This window comes from Epinephelus fuscoguttatus, linkage group LG13 (assembly GCF_011397635.1).
Source record: "Epinephelus fuscoguttatus linkage group LG13, E.fuscoguttatus.final_Chr_v1".
NCBI classification, from domain to species: domain Eukaryota; kingdom Metazoa; phylum Chordata; class Actinopteri; order Perciformes; family Serranidae; genus Epinephelus; species Epinephelus fuscoguttatus.
The window spans coordinates 22,436,320-22,455,303 of NC_064764.1; the positions used below are offsets into that span (position 1 = coordinate 22,436,320).

General features: G+C 41.0%; 2 protein-coding genes across 4 annotated transcripts in view; both read left to right on the forward strand.

Moving 5' to 3' along the window:
* Nucleotides 1–11,770, forward strand: part of map3k20a (mitogen-activated protein kinase kinase kinase 20a) — a 31,270-nt gene extending 19,500 nt beyond the window's left edge. For 2 of the 3 annotated variants that reach the window (XM_049593245.1, XM_049593246.1), the window contains exons 11-20: nucleotides 1,244–1,379; nucleotides 5,651–5,695; nucleotides 5,788–5,818; nucleotides 5,921–6,060; nucleotides 6,427–6,489; nucleotides 6,577–6,666; nucleotides 9,892–10,008; nucleotides 10,167–10,241; nucleotides 10,408–10,558; nucleotides 10,725–11,770. In XM_049593245.1, the coding sequence (XP_049449202.1) occupies nucleotides 1,244–1,379; nucleotides 5,651–5,695; nucleotides 5,788–5,818; nucleotides 5,921–6,060; nucleotides 6,427–6,489; nucleotides 6,577–6,666; nucleotides 9,892–10,008; nucleotides 10,167–10,241; nucleotides 10,408–10,558; nucleotides 10,725–11,446 (1,570 nt within the window). In that variant the 3' untranslated portion in view covers nucleotides 11,447–11,770. Of the gene's footprint in view, nucleotides 1–1,243; nucleotides 1,380–2,211; nucleotides 4,617–5,650; nucleotides 5,696–5,787; nucleotides 5,819–5,920; nucleotides 6,061–6,426; nucleotides 6,490–6,576; nucleotides 6,667–9,891; nucleotides 10,009–10,166; nucleotides 10,242–10,407; nucleotides 10,559–10,724 lie in introns of those variants that run through there. The other variant, XM_049593247.1, reaches the window with a different exon arrangement.
* A 1,230-nt stretch (nucleotides 11,771–13,000) lies between these two features.
* cdca7a (cell division cycle associated 7a) lies at nucleotides 13,001–17,991 on the forward strand. Its single transcript, XM_049593253.1, has 10 exons — nucleotides 13,001–13,154; nucleotides 14,145–14,285; nucleotides 14,384–14,506; nucleotides 14,603–14,809; nucleotides 14,929–15,006; nucleotides 15,449–15,640; nucleotides 15,741–15,869; nucleotides 15,955–16,104; nucleotides 16,191–16,327; nucleotides 16,424–17,991. The coding sequence occupies exons 1-10, from the start codon at nucleotides 13,134–13,136 to the stop codon at nucleotides 16,455–16,457; spliced, it is 1,212 nt and encodes a 403-aa protein (XP_049449210.1). The 5' UTR covers nucleotides 13,001–13,133; the 3' UTR covers nucleotides 16,458–17,991.
* The last annotated feature ends 993 nt before the right edge of the window (nucleotides 17,992–18,984 follow it).

The following is an 18,984-nucleotide window of genomic DNA, read 5'->3' on the forward strand; positions in this document are numbered from 1 at the left end:
GTGCAGCCCCACCTGCTGGGCAAAACAAACTTCCCTCAACGTGAAGTAAACATGAGACACTGTCCTGTCCTTGGCATACAAAGCTTCAGACACACACTAATCACCTTCTGACTGCAGGGTATCGCTGGTGTTGTTTACAGCTTTATTTGTGTTTTTGTTTTGGTGTGTGTCACTGCTTACTGTCCTAGTGCTCTAACTGTGCTTAATTTCACTATTGTTTACACTGTGTTGTTTAAAAGATAAGGCTGATTATATTTAATATCCAAAGAACAAATAAATCCCAAAGAAAGAAAACAAAACTTAAGCTTACCTCTTAAACCCTGCTGACCTACCAGTGAGTTACTCATCACAAGAAACTGCTGTGCAGCCAAACATTGTTGTTCAAACCCTCTTGACTTCACTTCAAATCCTAGTGGAAATCCCAAAGTTGCCAAATATTAACATTTATTGGAATGATGCAGCCTTAAAAACCAGTTAACCTCATTGTTAGCATGTTCCTGTGTCAGTGTGGTACTCCGGCTTCCTCCCACAGTCCAAGGACATGCAGGTTAATTGGTGACTCTAAATTGTCCGTAGGTGAATTTGAGTGTGAATGGTTGTTCATCTCTATGTCTCAGCCCTGTGATAATCTGGTAGCTTGTCCCGGGTGTCCCTTCCTCTGGCCCAATGTCAGCTAAGGTAGGCTCCAGCCTCCAGGGGATCCCTAACTGGTTAAGCAGTTATGGACATTTAATGAATTAATGAGTAAACCTTAAAGCTAAGTAAGTCAAAATAAGAACGGAAAACTGTATTTTTAGGGGTTCAACCAGACCAATGAGCCACCACTGTGATACCCTAGGTCCCCCTCAGCGTCATTTTTGGATGCTCAAGGATGGCGTGTCATTTTACACGTGATACATGCATTGTGTCTTTTAAAAAAGCTTCTGTTTTTATAGGGAATGTACACTGTCAGCTTCTTAAATGCATACAGCTGCTTAAAAAATAAATTCAGAGAGAGGTAAAAAAAACTTTTGAGGTTCATTTCCTTAGGTATAGGCAACAAATCCACCTGGTTAAGATTAGAAAAAAACAACATGGTTTGGCTAAATGTAACGTCATGTGACATACGCATGCTACACATGCTAGCACACCACATTGATATTAAAATTTTTGGTTTCACACGGGATACGAACAACAGTCTCAAAGTATCGTAACACAAATCTTTGGTGAATTGTTGACGTTGCTCTGTTGCTCCATACCACAGGTGTGAGATCGAAGCGACACTGGAGAGACTTAAGAAGCTGGAGAGAGACCTGAGCACCAAAGAGCAGGAGTTGAAGGAGCGAGAGCGCCGTCTAAAGATGTGGGAGCGCAAACTCATCGAACAGTCCAACAGCCCGGTGAGTTCTTCATTATCCCCTCTACACTTTTGGTTCACCTTCACACTCAGGAAAGCCACCACCAACCATCAAGTGGTCACAGCAGCAGCAGCATCTCACTTTAACACTGCTGTTCAAATGTGTGTTTCCACCATCACACTGGGAGAGGGACAGAATTCCCCTGATCTTCTCTGGGGTGATGTGGAAATGGGAAAGCAGTGAAACGAAAAAAGAAAAGCGTGGAATGAGAAGTAAAGGGGGAAAGCACATTATGAGAACATTATGGGCAGTGTATATTATTGGCAGTACTTCATTTATGTGCAGTGTAGTGCATGGATGCCCAACAAGGACATTTGCATCATGATGCACAGAGTAAAGCTGCAGTTCTCACTAGCATTCATATTGAATTTTGAGCATTGCAGAACTGCAGTTCACGGCTTTGCTGTTTGTTTTTGTTCCCCTGCATTGTGATTATTTGCATGCAAAAGACACGGCGGATTAAATTCTGGTTTTCCTGGTTTGCACTTTGTGTTTCTGTAAACAAAAGTGGTGTTTTCTCAACACCTTCTGTGACCCAAAGCCACAGTACAGTATAGATAACTTGAACACTTTTGAATTAAGTTCACTGAAATAATTTCTAGTGTGTCATTTCTTTTCCTGTCCTCCCTGTATTCTGTTCTGCTCTGTTAACTTCCCTTTGCTGTCTCGTTTTCTTCTTGGGTGGGGGTTGTCTGCTTCTCATATTTACACTTATATTGTGGTTTACAACTGATTACTCACTTCCTTTTCTGTTCTATCCTCTCTTCTTCTCTTACCCGTGTCCCTCCTCTCTCCACCTGTCTCTGCCTCTCAGCTCTTCTTACCTGTGGCAAAAAAGATAAGCGCTAAGTCGTTCTATCAGTCTAAGACGGAGGAGTCAAACAGTTCACAGATGTCGTGTCAGATCACAACCTCTGGTAATGAGGAGGTGAATCTGCAGTCAATGATGAAAGGCTTTGAAGACGTGTTTTCCTTGGACTTTGGCCGGCCTGTCCTGCACTCAGGCATGCAGGTCAACATGCAGGCCAGGCAGAACTCCTCCGTGTCGAGCTGTGTCAGAGAAGGACACAAAATCAACATGACTCTGGGGATGGGACACTTCACTTGGTCTGACGACAGTGAATGAAGCTCTCCGACGCTCTGTGTTGCCGCAGCTGCATCTGTCACAAACTGTAATCCCACTTAACGCATTATTGGTGTTGTAGAAGCTCTGTTTGTAATGAATTGCTTGTTAAGTCGTGATTATTTTCATCAATAATCATGACAAACACCGTAAATCATATCTTGGCTTAATATCTGTTCAATTTATATTCAGAAATAGCTCAAATTGCACAGAAAGATATTACAGAATGTATTTGTAGCCCTCCACCTATGGATATTATGGATGTCATTTACCGTATGCCTAATGTACTAGATGTATAGTGCCATGCTGTGAAGAAAGAGCCACGTGAGCCAGTTGCTTAGAGAAGGCCAGGCTTTTATGATGAAGTGACATTTTGCTGACATTAAGATTGGCCAATTTGTTCTGGATGTGGTGGAGTGCAGTTGTTGAGACGCAGTCTCTTACAAGGAAGAGAAAGTACATGTTTTTTCCTCTGACTGACCCAGGTTCAAAACAGCAGGAGAGGGACTTTGCTGTGTGACTGTCAGCTTCATTCTCTCATTTTACATTTTACTTTTCAAGACAGGCTTCTTTTCTTAGGCCTATGTTTTTTTAATTAAGAAATAATTTATATAAGAAATAGGCTTGGGCGGTATAAAGGTATTACGGTATACCACGGAATTTAAAAATCTCGAGGCTAAGATTTCAACACGGTCAAAAACACAAATGCTCCCCTTTCTATTAAACTGATACAGAGATACTGTATTGAGGTCATGTATTATAGTGCACAGCACACGCCTCCAGAGGTCAGTGTCTACTAGTGGAACAGGCAGCTGGGGGGAGAAAGACGGTGACTGCGAGCGGTGGGGATAACGTTAAAGGAAGAGTGAAAAGAAAAATGCCAGGGTGTCCATTAGCTCACCTGGTAGAGAAGGTGTCCCATATACAAAGGCTGTGTCCTTGCTGCAGTGGCCTCAGGCTCATGACATTCCCCCTCTTTCTCCACCTTCCATGCCAATACTGTCCTATCGATTAAAGGCAAAAAGCCCAAGAAATAAGAAATTAGTATTCAATCATATAACTTTATCTTGAAAAGACGTCTTCCAACTTCACAAGCAATTTATTGGCTTGATTTTATCCCACAAGTCATCTCCATTCAGCCCAATGCTGTGTCAGTGTCCACTGTGGCTAAAAGTTTCATCAGGTACCATAAAAATAAAATAGCAAACGCTCTGTGCTGGAAATTCACTGTACTTAAAACTAAAGTATGTCTTTCACAAATTTGACTTGCGCTCCATTCAGAATGGAGCCAGACCCATTTTTGGACCGTGACCCACCAGTTGGGAACTGCTGAGCTACACAATGACATACATGCTGCAATGACTTCTGTCACCAGTAGCTATGGCTGTGCTTTTTTATTTTTAAATAAATTTTAATATAAATATCATCATACACTGTATACCCCGATGAAGTGGGTATGAAGGTATGAAAAACTAGATACTGCCCAAGCCTAATAATAACAATAGTTCTGTTCTTAAAGACCTCATTCAGAAGTCACAGACACTATATTTTTGCCTAATATAGATTTTTTTAATAGAATATTTTCCTTCTGTAGACACATTTTACATCCAGTGGCACACCATATTGTCTAACTGAATGTTAGCCTGAAGCCCTGCACTTTACAGTAGAGAAAATTGTATTAGCATTAGTGTTCAGTTAGCTGTTAGGCTTCATCTGGGGGAAGGACATGCTTCTTTGAGCATAGCCCATTAAATTGTCCCCTTCGCTTGTTATCATCAGTCAGTCTCATGAGGATGTAATCCTCTGTATTCCTGTGTTGTTGCTTGTTAGCGTCCTGCCATGAGCTAATATTCCTATTCAAACATCGCCTGCACTCCTGTGCCATCAAGCCCCACACACACTAGACTAGATATAACAATTAGCACAGGCTCTCACCAATATTTACATTTCCCTGTGTGAATGCCAGACACTTCAGAAACATTCAGCCTACGCACTCATCTCCTGGAGGTTTCACCAGAATCAAACGACCTGCAGCTTCTTGATGTGACTTATTTTCCTTCGCTGTTTTGTCAATAAATGTGTTTCTGTCAACTCTCTGCTTTTCTGTCTCATGAGGATTATGTTATATGACTATTATTATTACTAAACCTTTTATGATAGAACACAGAACAAAGTGTGACTGATACCATTTTAATAAGATTGTGAAATATAATGCTTCACCAGATGTTTGTGTCGAACTGTTTTCTTGTGATTTTAACTTCATGCCACTTTGTAACTCCCTGTATTCAAGGTCTGGTTACCCATCATCCACTTAGTCCACATGGGGGCAGAATTGTGTGAACTAAACCCAACTCAGAGTGTTTTTTCCCCTGCAGATTCCACACACATAAACACAAAAACTCCCCATTTTGATTTGGAGATAGTGCTTTGAGAAAAAAGGCATGGCAGCGCATTTTGTGAAATACAATATGCTGCCTGAAAAGTGATGTTAAGTCACTCCAGTGAGACTTTTGGCAGCGGCAGAGTGTTTCTGAATCTGTTTACTTCCGAACCGCAGCACTGGAGGAGGCGGAAAACGCTGCAGGGCTGAGTGGCTTTATGAGGCGGCGGGGCTGCACTGAAATGTATGGCAGCGACTGTCTATTGAGAGCGGCATTCAGCTCATAATCTGAGCTGTTATCAGATGTCGTGGGAAGAAGACAGTGAATGGGGGATTACTCATTCATTTAGTCATCTTTCCTCCAATTTTCCATTGCATTATTTCTGTCATTACACACCAGTCTCATGATCACAATGATGAAATCTTTATTTTGGCTGGCAAGTTTCTGCCTGATTACATTTAATGAGCAATAAATGATTTATCATTCAAACAGATCACGTTAGATCAGTCAGATGGACATTTCGGTTTGATATAGACCATTAGAGGCAAGTCGTCTTAATCGCACAGCACAATAACCGGAAAAGTAATGGCTTTGCAGACACGGAAAACATGGCTATTTTCCATTTTAATAACATTTACTTAAGTCCTGTAATTTTTACTATAAAATCTGAACACACACATGTTTCATACTGTCTGTATCCATCTATATTCTGTTGCTGTTACTTCTATTTGTCTTTTGTCTTTGTGCAGTTGCTGCCAACTCTTGACATCTATACATGGACAGAGGAGCACGTGGTCAGTATCACTGTATTTACCTCACAATGAATATATTAATTTAGATTTTCACATTCAATTAAAACTAATTCATCACCATTTTATTCCTTTAGTATTTCTGGATGCAGCAAATATTTGGCGCAGGTTGGTTAAATTACTGTATCTTTACTCCTCGACTCTTGCATCTTCAGCCTCTTTATTTGTGATCTGCTGTTTAAAAACTGGGCGTATCCTTCTCTGTCTCAGGGGAGGGCACATGTGGGATGCAGCTGTATGCTGACCTGTTTAAAGAAAATCACATCACAGGAAAGAGGTTGCTACTGCTCACAGAAAACGACATGCGGGACATGGGGGTCAAGTCCAAAGGTCACGTCATGCACCTCAAGGCAAGGCATCCATTAACCACAACTGTCTTATTTATTTTAATCCGTACATAATTTACAGGATGAAATCTATGCTTATCACCTCTGCCAAGGAGGTTATGTTTTCGCCGGCATTGGTCTGTTTGTCTGTTTGTTTGTCTGCAAAATAACTCAAAAAGTTTTGAACGGATTTTGATGAAATTATCAGGAAAGGTTGATAATGGGACAAAGAACAGATGATAAAATTTTGGTGATGATCAGTTGAAGTGAAGTGAATAAAATAATAAAATGGCGGGAAATCCGAGCTGCTTGGTGGAGGTCTGCGCTCTCCGAGTGCTTTTCTAGTTGATACTTGGACTTACAGTAAATCTCACATTTTCTGTCTTGCAGGGTGAAATTGAAAAGCTAACGAATGATTATCTCGGTTTAGTCCACTTCCCACCGCTGCTGAAGGTATTTAAGTTTCTTTTTTATCATCAGGGAAGAGTTGTTTTTTTATTTCTGTGCATATTTGGTGCTAATACTCCCTTTTCTTCTCAGGATGAGCTGGAAAAGGAGGTGGAGAAGAGTAAAACTGTAAATCTGGAGTTGGTGTTTGGGTACCACTGGAAAGCAGGAACTGGGGAATCTGTAAGTTTGTAGTTAAGTAAAGTACACACTCACACACACCGACTGTATCAACATTATGCATTGTGTGCTTTAGATGTTGTACACCATTTGTTCTGTGAGATGCAACCCAAAAAAATGGACAATGACAAATTGATTAATGTACTTTGATAACTGAAGGTCCAGTGTAAGGGTCTTCAACGTTTTTCAGGCCAAGGACTCCTTAGCTGAAAGAGAGATGGAGCAGGGACCCCCTACCCAAAACTGAGTTGCACTTGAGACACTTCTCCGAACATTTTTTAGTTCTCTGTCTTTGTGCTTTCCTGTAGCTGCTAAGTCAGCAGCAGTTGTAGCATGGCTAGGTGCGTTAGCCTCCTCCTCTGCACTTTTGCCAGTGTCTGTCAGATTGTCCTGCTTGAAAAGTTACAAAAAGATCCATAATGGCTCATGAGAATGTCCATACACTTGGCATAATAATACAGCTAATTGGCCAATATGTTGCAGGAGTACGTAACACTAACGAGTTCACCTCACCATGCCGCGCTGTGATTTAGCATTAGCTAACACAAGGATTCATGGGTAACAGTTAGCCTGCCGTGCTGTGAACTGTAAATTAAATGGGTTTTTTTGTTTTTGTTTTTTAAATAAATAGGCTGATTTATCTTTGCTAACGTGTTTGATTCGTGTCCATGTGTATTTTCATACCTATTTACATTTTTTTATACTAAATCAAAACTTAAATTAAGGCTTAAATTAAACTATCAAACAATAATTTGGCGGCCCCCCTGTAAAAACTCTGAGGACCCCCTAGAGATCGTGGACCTCCTGCTGAAGACCCAGGGTCTAGTGTGTAGGATAAAGAGGATTAAGGATTAAAATTTCACTTTTTTTATCAGAAAAACATCTGAAATTTGTTTTGCGTCCCAGGATGTCAACCGTTTCACATAAATACACATAAATCTAAAAATACAAAACAACAAATCATACTACAAACGCTACATATCACATCAGACATTACTAAAAGTAGATGCATTGCAACAAATTAATCAGTCCTATTACATTCAGTTTTTGTCGCAGGTACACTGATGCTACTTAGAAGCCACACTCAGATGTAAACGGTTGCCAACGAGTTCCTCAACCTGTTCAGTCGAGCCTGTGGGACTCTAAATGTAGAGGTGAGGCTGCAGAACTTAAACTGTGTGCCAAGCATGTAGGAGCACTACGGTGGCTGATGCAAAAACACGCATGGTCCTATGTGGAGCCAGCATTTGGTTTGTCTATTCTGGGCTACTGTAGAAATAACATGGCAAACCCCTTGGTAGAGGACCCACTCCATATGTAGATATAAACATCTCATTGTAAGGTAATGAAAACACAACTTATTTTCAAGTGATTATAAACTAGTGAAAACATAGTTATGAATGTGTGTACTAATTCTGCCAATATATGTCCTTTATTCCTACACACTGGACATTTAATTGTTGACATCTTGAATAAGTCTGGTAATAATTGTTCCTTTGTATATAGATGTACAGAATCATGTTTTGCCTGATTGAATCAGCCTCCTTGTACTGAAGCTGTTTGTTCTGAGAATTCATGATGACGGCTGTTACATTACACTGACCATTGAAGGCATCACTAGACATGCATAAAACCAGACAAATAAACATTTCATTCTCAGCCATGTACCACATCCACCTCGACTTGCTCGCAGCCCTTTGTTAGGGTCTCAAACTGTGGAGAAAGGGTGGCTCTTCACTTGCTGTTTGAATTTAATCAAAAATAGCCCATTTAGCCAGAAGTCATTTTCTTTTTAAAAGGCAAACGTTATTTAATCTTTCAGCTGTTCATTGTCCCATCATAAATAGTCCTCTTTCAGTGTGTTCGGCAGGGCTGAAACGAGCCTGCTAATTGCCTCCCATTTCTTCTGACATGTGGTGGTTTAGTGGGTAGAAAACACAGCAGGGAGAAGGAAACAGGAGGCTGAGAAAATGAGAGCTAATTATTTTCCCCTGCCTGGTGTCAGGTTCCGTGTCAGCCTTGTTTTTACAAACTGGAAGGTTTTTTGCACTAAATAAAACAAACCCGCACTGCATTTTTTTTCTTCGCCCCTCTTTGCTGGCGATGTCATGGAAGCAGCTGCACTTCTCAAAGACAAAATGAGGGCCTGCGATTGTGCGGCCACCATCTGACAGCCACTGAGGGTCCCCTACTAATGAGGATATCACCGTGCAGCCAAGTGAAAGGTGCTGAATTATGTATGAGTTGTCATTAGACGCACTCGGGTCCTAGGCATCATTACCAGACATTGTTTCTGCTGGAGTGATTAGACTAGCATGGACCTGGGAGCCCCGGTGCGACCGTCCAGTGCCGACACCAGGCCAGCGCGGGGCCACTGGTGTGTTTCTGAGCCAGAGGCTTGCTGAAGCTTCCCCTTTGAGCCGTTTCCAGCCCCTGGGGACGATGCAGGAGAGGGCGAAGGCTCCTCAGACGAGTGTGTTAGTGCCACTCCTCTGATGTCTTTCTCTGTGATCACTACACAATGGATTGGCCTGTGCCATGAACCCAGTGTGGTTAAGCGGTGACCTGTGGCTTCGTGGCCGGCTTTTGGGGATTGGCAGAATCATTACTGCTTCGTCAGCATTCAGTATGCAGGAGAAGAGGGCTGGGGAATTGAGATTTGTGCCTCCTAGTGAGGATTTGATGTGTGCCGCATGCAGCAACTCATGAGGAAAAACCTTCACCCTTATCACCTAAAATCGACTGAAGAAACTAATCCTGGATCCTACTGAGAATAATACTATCAAATGTTTGACTAGAATTTACAATGTCTGCATAAAAGTCTTTGCTTTTACTGTTGTTATTTGTTTATATCTCTCTGATTCAGTAATTTTATCAATGTGACAATTCCCTCTGCAGCGTAGAGACATCAGTGTAGCTCTGGTTTCCACTCAGATTAGTTTCCTAAATAAGGTGCATTCGATATAATTTCTCATTTTTAGTCCCCTTGCAATTTATTTATAATATTTTTGTGTTATAATTTCTGTCCTCCCCCACAATGTGAGGCTTTGTGGCCAGTAACTCACCACTACCATCAAACCACCTCTAGGTTGTGCTGTTGGTTTATATACACGAGTAACCAAGTTCTCCACACAGAATACTGCAATTACAAACTTTTCCCTACAATCAAGTGTTTCTGAGTGCACCAGACCAGACGAACACTATCTCACCATTTTTCTGTCTTTCAAGGACTGCAAATGGAAAATGTACATGGAACTTGACGGAGATGACGTCGCAGTAACTTACATCAAAGATGTCATCTTTAACACCAACAGAAAGGATGTGGAAACCCTGCGGATGACTAAGGTGTCGTCAGAAACACACACAAGCACTCATGTTTTAATCAGTGCTAAATATTGTCTTTGTTGCTGACTTAACTGGCTGCATTTTACCTGTAGGATTGTAGTCTTGTGGTTGCTGTAGTCAGATTTATTACTTCATAAATTAATGTCATTGCAATGCAGCCACCATTTGTGATGGACAAGTGGATCGTTGGGATACAGCCGAACCAGAAGGTGGACTACACAGTCAATTATGAGGTGAGTCATTTCAGAGGCACCTCACAAAACAAAGCAAATAAATCAGCCATTTGAAATTTGAAATTAAAACATTCATCAATCACAAAAAACCTGTGCAACAAGTATACATATTTTTGACACTTATTTCCTTTTCCAATTTTCCTTTTCTTTTGACTTCACACTTCAGAATGATGTCAAGTCACCAAAGTCTACCAGATACAGCTGTCCAGTGAGGTGGAGTCACAGTGGTGGACAAGATGAGATAAAGAACGTGGAGCTGGTCATCGAAACAACACCATCTTACATTGACTGGCACCCCACGGACAAGGCTTACTCTGGTAATTGTTTTATTCATAGTGAGTGTCAAAGCAGCAGTTTTCATTGTTGGACAAATAAAGATTGTTGCTGTTGAATTTCCTCAATTTAATATATCACAATATGTATTTAACAGTATTACACACAGATGTTCTCCTGTTTTTATTGATGCATGTCCTTCTTTTTTAGACATTGATCCCACATGGATGTACAACGTAAGGCAGAGGCAGGTGATGACCCAGAAATCCCTGCAGACGACTGCACCTCTGACTTCCTTCACTAGCTCTGAGGCCCGCACTCTGCCTCAGTTCCTGTCTGCACACGAGAGCCAGGAGTCTTCTTATGCTGCAGCTGTGCGTCGCTCTCCAAACCGTGTCCATGGATCTTCTTGGATTGACTCACGCAGCTCCTCGCCAATCGCCAGCCTGTCGGCCAAACTCTCCCCACTCAATCTTGGGTCAAAGGGCAGCAGCCCTTCCAGCACTACGTCAGAGAGCGCCTCAGAGAGGGAACGAGATCGCCCACTCAGCGCCGGAGCAGTGCACGACCAACGCAGAAACCGCTACTTTGGCAACACATTAACTGTGGGAGCGGGGCAGGGTAGGGGGCACGCATGGACCAATACTAGAGGTAACTATATTCATAATAAAACTAGCAAAACCTCACGACAGCCAGGGAGGCCACGGTCCAACAGTTACAGTGTCACACCACAGAACCGCCCCTCCATGATACCAGGTATATTGTCTGTGACAGAAAACTCCGGCGAGGAAAAAGAGGGGGGCAAAACCAGCGACGGAGGGTGGATCAAAGTGGAGCGACAGAAAAGATTACCACGTCAGGACAATAAACAAGTCAGAGGTCGGCCGAGGAGAGGGGGCAGGGGAGGGCGAGGCGGCGGTGGAAGAAGCTAATATGGGCCACACATGAACTGACGGCTTCTTAACATGTCACGCGCTGAAGGTTTTACATTTGAATTATGTCTGCTTACATGCTGAAAGATGAACTGATTGTTGTAAGAGAATCACACTGATGCCTTCGATGTATATATGTATGAACATAAGGTTTTATTTTTTAAAAACTGGCTCCTGTCAGGTTAATATAAATGATTTATAAGTATTATTAAAATGGACAATTCAGTCCCTGTTCATCACTTTCTTCCTTCTTTTAAATAGCAGATTACAATTTATTTATCAGCCTGGTTTTTCTCAAGTGAACTAATAAACAGTTATAAACACCCTTATCCATGATGATATATTTATTTCTTCAAATCCATACACTCTGAGTTGCCTTTTAAGTCTGTCTCTATCTATGGAGTATTTTTAGGTGGATAGATAGATAGATAGATAGATAGATAGATGGCTAGATAGCCAAACACAACAGTTTCACACAGAGAACATGATTCTGTTCCTATTGTTTGACAGTGGTCATATTAAATAACAGGCCTTTATTGATCCACAGTGGGGAAATTCAGTATTTGCAGCAGCACGAGAACGGGAACAAGTACAGATAAATACAGAGAGTAAGAAATAAATAATAAAAATATGAGAATAGAAGTAAAAAATTAAACTATACAAGAGTAATTAAAGTAATTAAATGTGACGGTGGTGGGATGTGATTAGTAGCAGCAAAATCAGCAAGGTAAGGCATATATAAACAGCATACACCAGAGTGATGATGTGATTAAGGACACTTAGTGTTTTAATTAATATAATAGACATAGTATAATGTAGCCTAGAAAAACAGCATATTAACACAGCACAATATATTAGAAGATATAGGATATAGTGTAAGGACATGTACATTTTAAAAACCCAGAAGTGCAAAGTTTCATAGCTCTGGTGGTGTGCCCCACCCCTGCCTCCTTCTTCATGCTTCATACCCACTTCCTGTTTGTCTCACCCTGTTTTTGTCTTTCTCATTTTTGTTACCAGCCGTTAGTGCCACCTTTTATCATCAGCCCCTTTTATTCAGCTTTATTAAAATAAATCCTCACATCTACCTGTTTCCTTTGACAATAAATCTCCCTCCTTGTATTTCTTTATGACCTGTAACCCACATAAAGTTTGACTGAAACATTCATATTTTATGAAGTCTGGACAAAGTTTGATATATTTCATTAATGCTGTCTGCTGTAATGTGAAAGTTGACAGCTGAATTTAAGTCTGGAAACTAAATAGCTCTTTAAAACGTGACCTATTTCATAGCTGCAGAGTTGCTCAACATTTTACCCGCCTTGCATGCAAATTCTCAAATAAAAAATTCGCGCCAAAGCAAAGAACATGGAAGCTCTCATTCCCAACATGCGTCAAAAATTATAAGTTTGTAACATTTGATTACTTACAAAACGATTGAACATATTTCACAATCATACTAACGAATTTTGGTTATGAATTTGGCCCTTTTTGTCTCACAAAAAAAATTATAAATTTGTTAAACTGCGTGACTACATTCTATACATCTTCCAGGACCTTCCGGTGGCGCGGGAAATGAACAGAGTGTGAACAGACTGCAGCGGCGGGACTCACATTGTTCACTGCAGAGCTGCAGCGCTGAGAGTTTGTGTGTCTCTCTGTGTGTGCTGCTATTATCACAAGAAAAATGCCCTCCACCCGCTCCAAGGTAAGAAAACATTTTCTTAACTTTTACCACCGTCACAAATACTGTCCAGTGTTATCTTATGATCCTGTCAGGACCACGTTATTACAAATAGGTCACCATTTAAACCCCACGTTTCCTCCAAGGGTTAACACTAGTTATTTAATGTTTAAAGTTTAACTTTACTGTCTCCAAACATGGTCAAATTAAGGGTTTTAAGTTATAAAATTTGGTGAGATAAGCTATTTAGTTAAAATAATGTTGCACCACCCTCCTTTAGTCACTTTAATGAATGTGCAAAAGTTAAAAACTGTAATGTTAGTTTTAAGTTGCAGTGACTGAAATCCATGTTTGTTAAACTGAAATATGCATGAATCATTTTAAAGTTTCTTAAGTTACATTGTTTTTGGTTAAGTGTGCCAACAGGGGTGTGTCACATAAAGACCTGAAGCTTTTGTCTTAGTCAGTGAATTTCTAATGCAAGTCCACTGATAAAAATAATCAATAATAACACTTTAACTGATTATTTAAGTTATTGTTTATGTAAAAATGAATTTAGCTTTTTCAACATCATTTTTTGCTGGTTTAAAATATTATAATAGCCGTGTTAAACTATACTCTTGTTGGGTTTTGAACAAAACAACCAATGGAAACATGTTTATTTAGGTTTTCTGGCTCTTTACACACCAAATGATTATTGAGAAACTAATTCATAACAAAAATAATCCTTATTTGTTCCCCCATCGTAACCCATCCGAAGCATGGTCACATAAAGAAATCAGACTATTAACTTTTTAAATATTGATTCAGCAGTTGGTGCCTGTATTTGTAACACAGCCTCGGGTGTTTGCACAGTTCAAAGGTTAATGATATCATTCTCTAAGGCCGGTATACTCAGGTGAAGAGCCAACAGTGAAGTGTGATAAACTTTACAGACACAGACACTCCTGTGCACTTTTACAGCTGGTTATAAAAAGACTTGTGTCTTCTAAACGTACCTGTTCTCATTCACAGACACTGGCAGCCCAGCTTCCGTCCACTAGGATGAGTCTGAGGAGCTTCCGCAGCGTCCCTCTGGTCCCGATGGAGTCGTCCTCTTCATCCTCTGACGACAGCTGTGATAGCTTTGGCTCTGATGGAGGCTTTGCGAACACGGTAACGATTGAAATCTCTGAAAGTCCTCCTATTCCTATCAAATGGTGTTGAATGTGTGGGTGTCTTTGCAACTCCGTCTGATTGTGTCTGTGTTTCAGAGGAGCGGCTTAAGACAGACGAGGAGGACGCTGGAGAAGCGGAAGGTGTTTCTGGCGTCATCGGAGGATGATACATGCAGCGGGTTTGAGGAGAGCGTCATCAACCGTCAGATGAAAGAAATGGTGAGTTTTTAGCACAAATACAGTTGCAACGTATTTCAGAATTATATCAGGCGCTAGAGAAGTTATCTCTAATCATTAACTGTATTTCTGTTTCAGAAAGTGAACTCTGACTCTCCAAAACGTGGCCGCAAGTCTGCCGTCCTGAAAGTTGCCATGACGTTCCCCACCAAGAAGACGGGCAAGAAGAGGCCTGCATCCGAACCACTCCCTCAAACTAAAGTGAAGGGCTCTGACTCTGACGAAGAGGAGGAGGAGAACTTCATGAGCAAGAGAGCCTTGAACATTAAGGAGAACAAAGAAATGGTACTTTTATCTCACATTATTACTCACAACATTTGGTGCTAAGAGCTGAACTTTGACCAGAACAGCCTCTATTTTTATTGTGTCCTATCAACTCATTCATTCATGACTTACTCTTTCAGCTTGCAAAGCTCATGGCAGAGCTGAACAAAGTGCCTGGACTCTTTCCGAGACGGATGGCCATGTCCACATCCACTACGGTAATTATCTGAATCTGTCGTAGCACGTGTCGCTGCACCAGTAGGGCTGCTACTAACATCTATTTTCATTATCAACTAATGTGCCAATCATTTTCACGATGGATTGTTTTGTTTTAAACGTCAAAATGTGTGAAAAAATGTTCATTGCAGTTTCCCAGACCTCAAAATGACATCTTTAAATTGCTTCTTTTGTTCAACAACAGTCCAAAACTCAAAGACTATCATACTTTTAATACACCGTACATCATTAACTTTCATAAATGACAAAGAAAAGCAGCCCATTGTTACATTTAAGAAGCTTGAACCAGCAAATGTCTGACATTTTGGCTCGAAAACTCAATAAAACGATTAATCAATTATGAAGATAGTTGGCGATTAACTTGACTTATCGTTGCAGCTCTATTATCAGTGCCCTGTATTAAAACTATTTGCATTTCTTCAGCCTCGACAGCCACCTCGGCGCTCCATGGGAACTCCAGGATCTCTTAGAAGAAACCCGGAGCGTTTGTCTCGACCTCACACGCGCTCCCGCTCACTGGTGGACGGACCCCCCAGCCCACCTCCAGAGGAGGAGCCCGAGGACAAGTTCAGCCTGGTTCGCAAAAGCCGCTACTATGAGGAGGACGATGAGCCAGTAAGTGATATCACAAGCAGTCTGCGTGTTCCTATTTTACTTTGCATTATATTCTCGTGATGTACAGTTCAGGCATTAACTGCATTTATTTCCTGCGCAGCCCCGTCGCCGTACCTTCAGTGGCATGAAGGCCATCCCTCACATAGTGCGGCCTGTGGAGGAGATCACGGAGATAGAGCTGGACCGCATCTGCACCAACGTGCGGGAGAAAGTCTACAACAGCTCCACTGTAGGTGCCACATCCACTGTGAGAACATTTGAACATTTCCTTATTCTTCTTCGCCTGAGCATAACCATTGTTGTTTTATTTTCAGGGATCCACTTGCCACCAGTGCCGCCAGAAAACAATCGACACCAAAACCAACTGCCGCAATCCAGAGTGTGTCGGGGTGAGGGGCCAGTTCTGCGGCCCCTGTCTCCGTAACCGCTATGGAGAGGAGGTCCGAGATGCTCTGCTAGATCCGGTGAGCACCGAAACGTACAGGATTGTATTCACATTTCATCCCATCTGTGTGTCCCCGACTAACCTGTTAATCATCTTTCCTTGTAGGAGTGGCAGTGCCCGCCGTGCAGAGGGATCTGCAACTGCAGCTTCTGTCGGGCCCGAGAAGGTCGCTGTGCTACGGGAGTGTTGGTGTACCTGGCTAAATATCATGGATATGACAATGTGCACGCCTACCTGAAAAGGTGACAGGAGCATTTCCAAATTAAGTGTTTTGTTGTTTTTCTTTTGAGACTTAAACGTCTGTTTATGACACTGAGCTTCTCTTATTTTCACCACAGCTTGAAAAAGGAGCTCGAACAGAGCAGCGACTGAATAGTGGAGGACGGAGCTGATCCTGGACCTAACTGATGTTCTCTGTGACCATTTCTACATTCGCACAATCCTTATGTTGTTCATTGCGTTTGAAGCATTTTAACACAATGCTTATTGTTGTTCACTTGTGAAATTTCACTTTTTGAGCGTTGACTGACTTCTCCAGCCTAAAGCTTGTTCTGCTTTTGCTCCCAAACACAATTTCCCTGCACGTTATAAAGAGCTGAGCCATTTTATTAGACTGGTTGATCATAAGCTAAGGTGGACCAAAAAATATTTTAAGAAAATGTCACAATGTTAAGGTATACGATGCAGGATTGTCAGTTACTGTTTGTAAACCCCAGTCACTTTTGTCTGGCGTTTCACCTCACTATAGTGGTGTCTTTTCTGCGCTTTGTCTCTGGGATGCCTGCTGCTTATGATCTGGCACCTGGTCCCTACCTTTTTATAAACGCCCCGAACACAGGAAATAGAGGAGAAGGCAAAGTCTCTGCAGAAAAACACACCGCCACATGCTTTCAGGGTCATAAGTGATGATTGAGACTGCTCAATACGTCTATATCCTGCATAGTATATCTGTAAATTGTTGACATTAATCTGGGATCTTAAATGTTTTAAGACAATAAGTGTACATATTTCCATAGCATGTAAAAAAAACCCATTTTATATAGGCTTGTTTAGATGATGTACTGTATTTTACATTGTTTTAAATGTATTATTCTTACACTGCCCACTTGGACATGGATTGGCCTTCAATGAATTGTGTGCCATTTTTTTTCTAGTTGCAAATTTATGCTTGTGTTTTTACAAGTTGTGTTGCCTTTTTTAAAATCTGCTTAAAGTGTTGTAAGAAAAAAAAATGTTTGCGTTTGCCGGGATGTCCTGCAGAAATGGCCCGATGATCTGCATGCTGCTGAGGTGGCGCAGGTGGAAAGGGCACAGACTCTGGGGTCCACTGCCTCTCACTTCCAAACTAAGAGGGAACTGTGTGATATACTACAGCGCCTGGTTAAATATCCTTCATTAGATAACTGTCACTAATGGTGTGGAAACAATTAGCACACTCTAATGGGAATCTCATACCTGTAAATCATTTTATCCTGTTAAAGCACATTCTCGCTCTGCTCCAGTCTCTTTGGCTCATTTTCTGCCTTACACTGTTAAGTAGGAATGGTTGAAGGTGCCACTGAAGTGGCAATAGAGTTATGGCCTGCATTTTCTGTTCAGAAGTGCGATACTCTACGCGAAATGACATGGAATTAACCTTTGTGTCGCTCATCTTTGAAATGTACTTCATTCGACCTGCACCAGGACACACTCTGATTATATGATACTGTTTCAAAATAATCAACGGTTGAGATTTCTTTTTCAGTGTAATGGCAGGTGGAGGTTATCTCACTGCTGCTTGTGTTTATCACACACTTCACTCTTAACAGGGAGAGTGATGCCGTACTGTTGATTGGGATATCTGTTATGGTGACGCTTTGCTTTGTGCTCATCGGGTTAACTGTACATTTTCATTAAAGCGTTAATCACTGCAGAATCGTGTTATCAGTTTTCTTTGACTTGACCATCACTCTATCCAGAACACTGGCAGCTGTAATTACTGTTATTGAAACATGGGGGAGAAATCCTGAACGCTGGTGGGGACTGAAGCTCTTAAGGAGCTTGAAGGCTGAAGTTTATTAATGTTTCCACCACTATTAGTCAGTATTAATGGAAAGTCTGCGTTCTTTAAGGGCGTAAAACATGTTAACAGAGTATAAAGTTAACACTGTTCTTGTCTGGGGCTGTCACTGAACTGCATGTATGAGCATTTTAACAGGTCAAATCACAGTTAACAACAGCATTGAGCTGCATTTACAGTAAATAAAATACAACTAACATGATTAATTGGCAATTTAAAAACATCTAGTATTTAAAAATGTGACTAAGTAGTTAATAGTATAGTTGAGAAAATATTAAAAACGGCCCAATACAATTTTCCAGAAGCCATTTTTGTTTTATGTTTTTGCTATTGATTTTGTTTTTGCTTGATTTATGTTGAGAAGTTCTTATGTTTGCTTGTTTACCTTTGTATTTGCTTATAATGCTTATTAAGGTAAGATTATATAAGCTTCCCGTACAACTTTATTCTTTTTTATTGCTGTATTTCTGCTGTTCTATTTTATTCTGCTAAGATAGAAATCGAGGTGACATCTGAGACCGACTGCCCAAAGACCAAAAAAGGCTTGACTACAAAGATGCATAAAATCCTCAAAATTAATAAGTTTGAAATTTTGAATGTTTGGCATTTTGCACGATAAAAGACCCGAAACAATCATCAAAACGGTTCATTATTATTTTTCTGTCAATCTGATTTTTTCAGCATTAAAATCAAGGATGGTCAATAAACTATCACCCAGATTTTACCACCTGTGCTGCACAGTATTTAAAAGACACAATCATATTTGTCATTGCGGCAGGAAAATGAGTGTGCCGATTTAATGTTCCTGTGGTTTTGGTTTCACAGCAGCTCTGAGAGGAT